Source organism: Hemibagrus wyckioides, linkage group LG01 (genome assembly GCF_019097595.1).
Source record: "Hemibagrus wyckioides isolate EC202008001 linkage group LG01, SWU_Hwy_1.0, whole genome shotgun sequence".
Lineage (NCBI taxonomy): Eukaryota > Metazoa > Chordata > Actinopteri > Siluriformes > Bagridae > Hemibagrus > Hemibagrus wyckioides.
Genome location: NC_080710.1, coordinates 13,872,468 through 13,884,064, shown reverse-complemented (window position 1 = coordinate 13,884,064; position 11,597 = coordinate 13,872,468). Strand labels below are relative to the sequence as shown.

The 11,597-nt window shown below is 37.0% G+C and overlaps 1 protein-coding gene across 1 annotated transcript; it reads left to right on the top strand.

Annotated features, from left to right (window-relative positions):
• The first annotated feature begins 1,583 nt into the window (after positions 1 to 1,583).
• On the top strand, positions 1,584 to 11,246 carry polr3glb (RNA polymerase III subunit GL b). The gene is made up of 8 exons (XM_058401616.1): positions 1,584 to 1,897; positions 3,379 to 3,535; positions 7,326 to 7,455; positions 7,885 to 7,953; positions 8,967 to 9,026; positions 9,980 to 10,047; positions 10,246 to 10,362; positions 10,472 to 11,246. The coding sequence occupies exons 2-8, from the start codon at positions 3,416 to 3,418 to the stop codon at positions 10,556 to 10,558; spliced, it is 651 nt and encodes a 216-aa protein (XP_058257599.1). The 5' UTR covers positions 1,584 to 1,897; positions 3,379 to 3,415; the 3' UTR covers positions 10,559 to 11,246.
• The last annotated feature ends 351 nt before the right edge of the window (positions 11,247 to 11,597 follow it).

The following is an 11,597-nucleotide window of genomic DNA, read 5'->3' as shown; positions in this document are numbered from 1 at the left end:
CAGTGTCTAGCACAAGTATTCACCCCATTATTTTATGTATGTATGCATGCATGCATTTATTTATTTATCTATTTATCTATTTGTTTGTTTATTTATTTATTGTAGATTTTGTAGTGCTACATCCTGAAACTTGGACGTTTGAATAAAATGTTTAGCATTTTAAATTGCAAAATATTCTTACATTTTGAAACAAACGTTAATTAAACAGAAAACATTAATGTGTTGTTTTCACTCACGTAACTTCTGTATTTTAAAAATAATAGTACTTTTAAATCTTTTAAATACCTTTATAATTCCATCATATAAAACAACATTTTATTAGTTTGATAGCTATCTAACACCTTTGCTAATAAAAATATTTAGATTTTTTTTTTACATAATTTTTATTTGAATTATTGTTGACAACACGAATATTGGTGTAACATATTATTCTTATTTTATAGTGTGTAATGCCTAATGCCTCCAAGCATGATAGAAATATTAAGTGAAAAGGCCACCATTCTGTCTGGCTGATCACTATCCAAATGTGCTTCTTTTGAGATGTTCATTTGATATGTTTTAAGGTCTGTAAATGCACCTGACCCTTGAGGCTGGCTAAATAACATTTTATGACTCATTTTATGACTTAGTAACAAGAGGGAAGGTGATAAAGCCACAACTTAGTAAAGCATGATCAGTGTACTGACAGGAAGGAGATCTCATGTGGCCTTAAGCAAAATACATAGGATAGCCTTTTCTGCAAAATGGAGAGTGAGTTGGTTTAATTTTGTTTTCATCTTGGAGACACTATGCTATACATTACTAAGCTGTGGCCATTATCCCATTCTAGAAATGGATAATATATAATATAATGTAGTATATTATATGGCAATGTGTTAATAAGTTATGGCCACATAACCAGGCATAACATTATGACCACATGCCTAATATTGTGTTGGTCCCCTTTTGCCTACCAAAACAACCTTTCAATCTAGCATTAACTTCAGCATTAACAAGAGGAAGCCTTCGCTCCCCAAGTGCATCAGTGAGCCTTGGGTACCCATGACCCTGTCTCAGGTTCACCACTATTTCTTCCTTGGACCACTTTGATAGATACTGACCACTGCAGACCGGGAACACCCCACAAGAGCTGCAGTTTTGGAGATGCTCTGATCCAGTGGTCTAGCCATCACAATTTGTCCTTTGGTCAATCTCGCTCAAATCCTTACACTTGTCCATTTTTCCTGCTTCTAACACATCAACTTTGAGGACAAAATGTTCACTTGCTGCCTAATATATCCCACCCACTAACAGGTGCCACGATGAGGAGATCATCAGTGTTATTCTCTTCACCTCTCACTGCTCATAATGCTATGCCTGATCTGTGTATTGTTTTGTTATTAAGTAGTTTATGTTTATTTTTTATTTACTTGCAGAAGTCGGTGATTTACAGTTTGTTCCCTTTGTGCAGGCATGCAGCCGGTGTGTTTGTGATGAAGTCTATTGCATTAAGTCTGACAATCGCGCGCACACCGTTCGAAGGAAATGCAGCGGCAGACGGCTTCTGATTGGTTGTGCTGTTTGGGGGCGGGACGCACCCTGACTGGCTGAGCAGCCTTTCGGTCCACTTCCTTTCTCTATTTTGTTTACGTTGTTTGGCGCGTAACTTCATACCAGAACTAACCGTTCGGTGTTATTGTTCCTCGGGTGTTTAGTTATAACTATGTAATTAAACATACGTTAATTTGCACGCGTTATTAACAACGCCCCCTGAGGCGGTGCTGCTGCACTGCCGTTGCAGTAAAGTTAGCATACTTCGCTAGCCGGCTAACTATCTTTTGTTTTTTTGTTATCTATTTCGTTTTTCTAATTAAAAGACGGAGTCAGACTCTAGGAACGTCGGGCACTAGCATTAACAGTAAGTTCAGACGTGTATTTTACCTTTATATATGTAACACAGCTAATAGCTATAGCTACTGTTCGCATAAGTGATCAAGCCGATACGGAAGTATTGGCACCCTTAATAAAGACAAGGGGAAATCGATGCGTTAAACAAATAACATACAGCTAGTGTTTTCATACTTTCCGGCGAAATTTATGGAAATTTCTTTTTAAAATTGTTGGGTCTGGGCCACAATATCCTGAAATTCATTATCATCAGCCTTCACACGAACTCCAGGACCACTAGGACACAAAACAAGCCTCATTGATCCACCACATTGTACATGGGGGGTGTAAAGTGCTTTTTCTTGTATGCAGTTCCTTTTTTTCTGGCCAGACTGCCAGTGGAGTGTATGAGCACAAAGCTTGAGTTTGTTCTTATCTGAGCACAACATCTAGCTGTAGTTCAAGAACAGCATTTTGTGGCTTGCTTATAGAAGTGTTATAGAAGTGGTGTCGAATATTTGTCTATTGAAACAATTCTGAGAGTCTCTCAAAAAAAAGTCAGAATCAAAACAACAAAATATTTTCATGTGCTCAAAGGAGTTTTTTTATTTCAGATTTTTTTTAGGAGTATCAGTAATTATATTACATTTACATTTACATGGACGGAATGTTACTGTACACAGACCAGGCATAACATTATGACCACCTGCCTAATATGGTGTTGGTCCTCCTTGACCCGTCATGTACTGTGTATTCTGACACCTTTCTATTAGAACCAGCATTAACTTCTTCAGCAATTTGGTCAACAGTAGCTCGTCTGTTGGATCGGATCACACGGGCCAGCCTTCACTCCCCACGTGCATCAATGTGCTTTGACCACCCATGACCCTGTCACCGGTTCACCACTGTTCCTTCCTTGGACCACTTTTGATAGATACTGACCACTGCAGACCGGGAACACCCCACAAGAGCTGCAGTTTTGGAGATGCTCTGATCCAGTCATCTAGCCATCACAATTTGGTCCTTGTCAAACTCACTCAAATCCTTACACTTGCCCATTTTTCCTGTTTCTAACACATCAACTTTGAGGACAAAATGTTCACTTGCTGCCTAATATATCCCACCCACTAACAGGTGCCATGATGAGGAGATCATCAGTGTTATTCACTTCACCTCTCACTGCTCATAATGTTATGCCTGATCGGTGTATATGTGTGTGTATATATAATCATTTTGCCCATTCACTATAAGGGTACCAATAATTATGGAAGAAAAATGAATTTCTACCTCCTGATGTAATTTATACTAGAGGGAGTCAGAAAAGTCAAGAACCATTAAGAGTACCAAGAAATGCCAAGAAGCACTACCCTTTGTACCTATTCATACAACGTTTATTACATTATTATATACAACCGCATATATGTAGTTTAACTCCCATTGTTTCCTGACTTTCCAGACACTCTGTAATATTTCTTGAGTTGTACTCTAATGACTTATTTGGTCCATTTTCAGAAGCTGCACCTAGATTTTGGCTGAATATGAGCGGAGAATGGCAGGACGAGGACACAGCAGAGGAAGAACTCAGCTTAGTGTTCCTGTGGAGGCAATGGGAACAGGCAAAGGAGAGAACCTTCCACCTTCCACTGTCCAGCCTACACCAGTATTTCCTGTGAGTTACATGTAATGCATATACATCAAAATACACTCACTGTTCACTCTTTATTAGGAGCACCTGTCCACTTGCACATTCATACAGATATCTAATCGGTCGGACATAAAATCATGTCGGGTCAAGAGTTTAAATTAATGTTTACAACAAATGTCAAAATTAAATAGTCAGAAGAGTCTAATCTCTATGTCTTTGGTACCAGATGGGCTGGTTTGAGTTTTGCAGAAACTGCTGATTGCCTGGGAATTACACAAACAGCTTCTAGAGTTTACATGGAATGGTGCAAAAACCAAAAAGCATTGAGTGAGCGACAGCTCTATGGGTGTAAACACTTTATTGATAAGAGGGGTCAGAGGAAAATGACCAAAATGGTTTAGCTGCCAGAAAGGATTATAGTAACTCATATAATGACTCTTGACAACCATTCTGCTGTTGTAGCTCATCCACCACAAGGTTTGATGTACTGTGTGTTCTGAGACACTTTTCCGCACACAGTGTTGTACTATAAAGAGTGATTTTTGAATTAGCATAGATGTCCTATGTACTCAAACCAGACTGATAATTCTCCTTGGATTGCTCTCATCAGTAAGGTGTTTCAGCCTGCAGACCCTCCACACACAGGATGTATTCTTGCTTTTTTTTCACACCATTCTGTGTGTTGTGTGTGAAATTCCCAGGAGGTCAACAGTTTCTGAAATACTCATTCCAGCCCATCTGGTACCAACATCCATGCCACGGTTAATGATACAGAGATCACACTTTTCCTCTCGGTTGAGCTGTATCTGGCTAATAAAACTGTGACTATCTAGGATTGAGGATCATGGTTTTATATGCACTGTAAATATGAGATATGACAGTGCAGCAATGAAATCCATAATATGGGTCTAAGGCATAATGAATTAAACATATAGTTTATTACAAAACACCTAGCATTTTGATAAACTTGAGTCATTTCTTTAAAATACATATATGCACTGCTTTAAGCTGGATGCACTTGAATACTATGCAATTTCACTTATATATCAAATAAAACAGCTATAGTGTGCTTCTAAAGTAGAAGTAAATAACACGATGTAAAGTAAATAATACAAATAATTAAATATGTTATAAAGACTATAGTACAAAACCTAAAAAGAAATAAATATTAGTAGATATAGCAATAGATTTTCAAATAAAAACCATAAAATCAGATTTTTAAAAATACCAGAACTACTAAGCAAAGAAGAAGGCAATAGATTTCTCTCAGTAGGGAGTCTTGGTGACTGGATCTGTTATTCCGTCATGAAGACATTTCACCACTGATGAGTGGCTTCCTGACTTCAACCTGATGATGGGAATATTCTCACCATTTAATCACTGCATGACTCACAGCTGTGACATCATGAGACTGACATGACACCAAGGTCTAGAGATGCCATTCATCCTCAGTAATTGCTTCTTTCTCCTGTTTAAGGTCTCTGAGGTGTTTATTGCTAATTTGTTTATATTTTAGGAAATAGAACCAATTAACTTAATTAGAAAAATTTGTAGGAAAAATAAACAAAAATAATAATGCATGAGGTCAGAATTCCTTTGGGGATGGGTGAGGGGGATTGATAGATTAGTTCTGTGCACGTCTCTAGATGAGGTGTTTGATAAAGGCTAGCTAACATGATCAATCTCCTGTAAATTAAAGTGAAAATTCAATGCCCACTGCTATAAGGCATCAGAAAACTAATAACCTGACTAGTTATGTGTTGTTAGACAGCAACTGACTAATGTTGGCTAAGCTCACTCTAAGCTCACGTCATTTCATCGCACATAATACTAACTGTAAATTTTGGAGCCGGGTATTCACATTTTAAATACGAAACACAAAGGATAAAGTGAGTAATAAGGTACGTAGTGATTTTTTCCTTCACCACTCTCCTGTCATTTAAGAATTCTCAACTGCTCTGTGTTGTTTCCAGTTTCCATGCCATTGCAGCAGAGAATGCGGACCCAAAAGCTGGGATGTTATCAGGTTCTAGCAGAATTAAACCAAGCTCTAGGTTCTCAGGGCAACTGTGTTAAATACCTAAAAGTTAACTTAAACATGATATAAAGTAACTCAGTAAAATTAGCCAACCTGCTTAACCCAGGTATTGTAAATAACCCAGCATTTTTGGAGTGTGGACTGTTACACAGTTCACCAGTCTACAGGTAAAATCACAGAAATATTGTTTGATACTTGAGCAAATCAGTTTTCATTCAGTTTTCTTTTTTTTCCGTTTCTACTCAAATAAAATAAGTAGAAACATAGAAAATCTACTGTAAAATAAACAGGTTAAAATGTAGGGTGCATAAGACTTTTGAGCAGTACTGAAGGTATTTTTCTAGAGTAGTTGCAATGCTCTTGCTAATGTGAATGTTTGGAGCTCCTCCACCTCCCTGTCAGATATTGGTCTCATGCATCTCTAGAACTCTAAATCACATACTATATAGGCCATGAGTCAGTGTCTGGTTCAGGTCCATAAATAGTTACACAGTGACACAATTTCTGGTTTGTCTCAGTCCTCCAGCACACTGAATTTGAAAGGAAGCAAAGAGAATGAGGTTGCATCGCATGCAGAAAGCTAGCGCTGCACAATATGGATAAAAACAGTATGTGATAAAGGTGTTGAAAGATAAATCTTTCTCACTGAATCTGTTAAAGAACCTGAAATCGAAGATTTTTATGTAAGGTTTATTCCACAATATAAAACAATTATCCCAAATGCTTGTTGTTTTAAACTAATTATTGTGCAAAAAGGGTCAAATAAAAACATCAGCATCCAGACAGTTTTTCCTTAATTTATGCCACGCCAACATAGTTAGGACGAATCTGTTTAGTACTTCTGGTGTTGTACAAGTAGTACACTACATGTAGGGCATGCCATTCGAGATTTGGCAACAGAGAAAGAAAATGTCATGGAAAAACAGACAAATGTAACACTGCAAAAGTAAATGTCTGCCTTTACATAAGACTTGAAGAAGTTTAGTCTTGTAAGGGTAGTTTTTACTCTTGCTCGGGCATTAAAGTGTAACATTGCTGCTACTCTCTACTACTCTCTACACCAAGCTTGCAGGCAGCATTAGTCTATTTTTCAATTGTTTTGTTAATATTTCCAACCTTTAAGCTTTTATTTATCAGATTTATCAAATGTAGAATCTAACATCATGATAACAATACAATGCAATTAATTGGGCAGCCAACAAGATACGAATCACAGTCCTTAACCCCCCAGGAGCAAAATCCGTTTACCTTAAATAACTTTTGTTCAGTCTAGTGGTTTTCATTTCCAGCGTGTTTCAGGGTAGTCTAGTTGTTGCCCTCAGCCTTGTCTTTATTAAGTAAAATGTATGAAATGATTCACCCCTCTGCTGCATCAAATGAAATTATCACAAAAAAGGAAACAGATCAACGAGACCCACTGTCACTCTTTCCATTATTATGTTAGAGGTGGCTTCCATCTCATCTGGCCACAGCATAATTACAAATATATGGGGTATACTGTGCAGTATACTAGACACCTTATTACTTTCTATTACTGTGCACAGTATATGTACCCCGAAAATGACATCCTTTAATTTTCTAGTGAATTTTGTGTTTGTTGTGACAGATTGCAGAGCTTCAGTATGACAGTGCTTCTATAGATTGCTATATTATTTTATAGTTTTTATAGTGTCTGAATATTGCTACTATTTGTAACAGCTGCGATCACAATTCTGGTTAACGTCCTGACTGTGAGTAACTATGTTTTTTTCTGTCATGTCATTTTCAAATGAAAAGCCCTTGGAACACAAGCCACTGCCATTACAGACAGGAGAAGAAGCAGAATACATGCTAGCTCTGAAGCAAGAGTTCAGAGGAGCCATGAAGACTCTGCCTTTCTACATACGACCCGCTGCACCCAAGAAAGGTCACTGATTCTCCCCACACAGCAATATATCACAATATATCTCAGTTTTGTCATTTTTACCTCGTCATTGGTTTTAGCATTTACATATTAGGCCGAAATGAGGTCATTTACAGGGGGGTAGTTTATGACGTTTTAAATCTTGTCGTTCTTCAAAGCAGTTTTCATGATGGAGTGGCCAGTGGTGCTGGTTACTGACCTGAACTGTGATGCTGAAAAAGCTTTATTTCAGGGTGACACATTAGAAAGTTTCTTGATTTGTAGATTTTTATTTTATACACAGGCTGTTGTCATGTTCTATAGTGTACATTACAAATATATTTTATTCTTTGCCATCCTATCTAGATTTAGTGATATTTATATTAAAAAAGCATATAGTTACATCATTATATTCTTCTTTTTATTATTCTTATTATTTTATTTTTTTGGCAGATGTGGAGCGTTACTCGGACAAATACCAGAATACGGAACCATCTGACAACACCATTGAATGGTGCCCAGGTACATGTTTTGTACATTTCAGAATGCTCTTCTTCTACCGAACATGATAGGGCTTGATGTTCAACTGCAACTCAGTCTGCAGTGTTATTAAGGGATGTCACTGAGGTTTGTTCCATTAGATCATCACTCCCATGGAGCCTGAATTGACACCATTAATTGAATGACAAATTACCATGAAGTGAGGATTGGTTGTCTGCACACTAATTAAAGGCCTTATCTCATATCAGCAAAGCCCTGGCTTCTGGGAACTGCACTGCATTACCGGAACATTCAGATCCACATATTTGTTTATGTACTGTCTTAATATTCAAGTTAAGTCAAGGCTACATTTCCATTCCTCTCAATAGATGTAGTGCTAGGAATAGAATATTGTTCCTTGTGATCACACGGCTACACTTAACATGATACAGTGACAAACAGGAGGAGTGAATATAAATACAAACAATAAACTATAAACAATAAACAAACATTATGCACTATAAATTCTGTAAAACAAGCAGAATAATATGTATACTAATACAAATAGCATTCATATTATTATATAATTATATAATATAGTATCCTATATATTAATTAATAGTCATTAATACAACTGTTATAAGAAAGTAATGAAAATTTAAATACAAGTTGAATATTCAGTAATTTGCTGTTAATTTTAGGAACTTGATAAACAATTTTGGTTACACTGATTAATACAAACATTAATTTGGAGTTGTTCTTTTTCAGAGATTTTACCAGTCCATTAGAACTAGTGTGCATTAAGTCAAGTGTGGGCTCAGCTGTAGCCTTTCACATATTCCCCTTACTCCCTGAGTTATTTTTATTTTGCTCTGGAAAAAGGTCTCAGGCAAGCTTGAGCATGTTGCGATCACAGATCAGATGTTTTCCCAATTAATTTTGAAGAACAGCCGAAACACTGTTCCTATTGTTTTTGTTCACATCAGTTTACAAAAATGAAAAAAAAAATTGTTTCTTGCTTCATTTGTAATAATCAGTGTTTTGTTGTCTCCCAGACTGGAAGCGCTTGCCGAAGGAGCTTCGTGTGCGGGTGAAAAGGCCTCATCCAAGCGAGAGTTAGTGAGCTGCATTGTGCACAACATCCTGAACAAACACTTCCACGCATACAGAATCAGGCTGATTAGCAGCTCTCCTTTCTTCTCTTCAGAGAGAGAATTCCTAATCTATAGCCAAACCACAGTAACACAGCACACTGGATGTGTGACAAAGTTGAGCCTCTGCTTCAGTTTTTCAGGCCACAGTGGAGACAGAGCTTTTAAAAAGAAATGATGTCAGTCTTTAAATACATTTCCTTTGAAAAGTGAAGTGCCTCAGCTTGTTAGCAGTGTGAATTTATAAGTTGCTTTCCACCACAGCTGTGTGTCCTTTTGCAGCACTCAGGCCTTTCTGTAGCCAGGTATCTTAAAAGAGGGTAAATGGCATAAATTAGAGCACATGGAAGAGGCGGCCTTGTCTTCTTGTCTTTAAGTGTGGAAGGTAGGCTCTGACTCATTGCTGTCTCGGGGGAAATCAGGAAGACAGCACTCTGTGCCATTACACACACCTCCAAAATGAAAGGCTGCAGACAGAGCGATGAACGATGCAGAAAACAAGAGATGTAGAGAAGACTGTGAGAGTAGCATGCATTTAGCTCATTTGTTGTCTACTTTTGTTGTAACTTATTGCCTTATAACATTTTAAACAAGATTTTTACAATCATAATAAACTACATGCAACACACCAATAAACAAACATACAGTCTAACCTGCTTAGTCTTTATTTTACATTGTTTTCAGAAAAGGAGCATATTGCAGTCAAAATGTTTACAGCTTGGTTATTAACTGTCTATAAATGCATGTCATTTCTCCCAGTTTTTCCAGTGTTTTTTAGTGTCAGTATTCACGTTTGCTTTTCCAAACCTACGTTCGTTGCTGTTTGATGCTAACTGAGGCTGTTTACACATTATTGTTCTGTCCTCTGTCGTCGACTAAGCACAGATGGTCTTAGTTTTGTGAATTGTGTATTTCAGGAAGCGCAGTCGTTTCCAAAAGCCTCAAACAGCCACAAGTGGACAAAGAGATCATCCGCAAACTGGAGGTAGTATCCTGTTTTCCTGTCATGCCAATAGCTTTCGCATTATTCGTTATTTCATGGAAAGATCGGATTGAATCTGACCTCACACCAGAGAAAACTTATTTCAAAATGGCCATTGATTTTCAGTTCTGAAAATTAGCAATTAGTTAATAAATCATCAATTTGTTTTTCACTAATTCTCTGTCACATATAATCCTTCAGACACTGGAGAAAAAAGAGGAGGAGGTGAGTTCTGATGAAGAAGAGGGCGAGAAGAAAAAAACAGAGGATGAAGAAGCAGAGGGGGAGGAGGAGTACGACGAGGAAGAGTTCGAAGAGGTAAGGTTTCCATAGTGGCAGACAGGATAATGATCATGTAAGTGATGTATTCCTGTTTCTGTTCCAGTCTGGTGTACAGTATGTGTGTGTTTTATGTGAATTCAAACAGGAGACAGACTACATCATGTCATACTTTGACAACGGTGAGGAATTCGGCGCAGACAGTGATGACAATATGGATGAGGCTGTTTACTGATGCCGAACTACAAAGCCACAAATGATAAGCTGAGTGAATCTGAATCCTCCGAGCATTAAGGACCGGCTGGATGGCTGATGATTCCGTTGGGCAGCTGAGTTTGTTATACAGAAACACATAGAATTCCCTTCATCATGAGATTGGCTAGACATACAATAGACTTTTTTTATAAATGAAGTGCAATCTTGTGATGGAGTGCATCAATCATGAAACGCAGCACAACTTTACACACTTGGTTGATTTTTACTGAATGTCCACTTGGAAAAAAATACAAATGTAAAAATAGAAATGTAATTAACCACTTTCATTATTGGTTGAATTCTACATGTTGTTAAGGTAAGATATAAGGTAAAAAAAAAATATTAGGAAAAATATTTATTCACCACCATAGATTTGAGCAGTCATATTTCAGACTGAGATTCTGCCCTGTATGAAAACACATGTAGTACATTGTTGATGTTTTAAAGTGAATTTGTAGCCAGATTGATATCTGTATATTTTGTTTCTCATTAATCGTGACATTTTGGACAAGTTTTAGCATTTTTATTGTTATTTTAAATGTAATACAGAAAAAAGGACCACATTTTTTAAACATTTTTTAAGTTTTATACAGTGTCGGTATTTACATATTGAATGTAGTATTTTGCAACAATGGCCTGATTACTTGGTACAATCAGTAGCTGATTCCAATACACCGACTGTGAGTAAGTTTGCATAAGTGTGATTATTTTCTCTTGTTGTATTAACAATAAACATCTGTGTATCAGTTTTTCAAATCTAAAATAAGGGATTTTTGAATCTGGTTATTCAGGTTTGATTTACCAGTGAATGTGAAACACTTGACTAATACAGATGAATCCTGTATTAAGTGTGAGTTCACAGTGATTGAGTTGATTAAAAGTAACCTATATGTTTCCTTAACATTTACATACAGCATCCTAATGAACTAAAGCTTCAAACATTAATATTACCATTACCTACTCATCTCCAGCCATTGCAGTATTGATATCAATTAGACATAGCCTTCACAGATCATGCA

Excerpts from the sequence above, each read along its gene's own strand:
- polr3glb (XM_058401616.1), top strand. The coding sequence starts at position 3,416 with ATGGCAGGACGAGGACACAGCAGAGGAAGAACTCAGCTTAGTGTTCCT. Across the intron at positions 7,954-8,966 it reads CACCATTGAATGGTGCCCAG|ACTGGAAGCGCTTGCCGAAG; the intron begins GTACATGTTTTG and ends GTTGTCTCCCAG. Across the intron at positions 10,363-10,471 it reads ACGAGGAAGAGTTCGAAGAG|GAGACAGACTACATCATGTC; the intron begins GTAAGGTTTCCA and ends GAATTCAAACAG.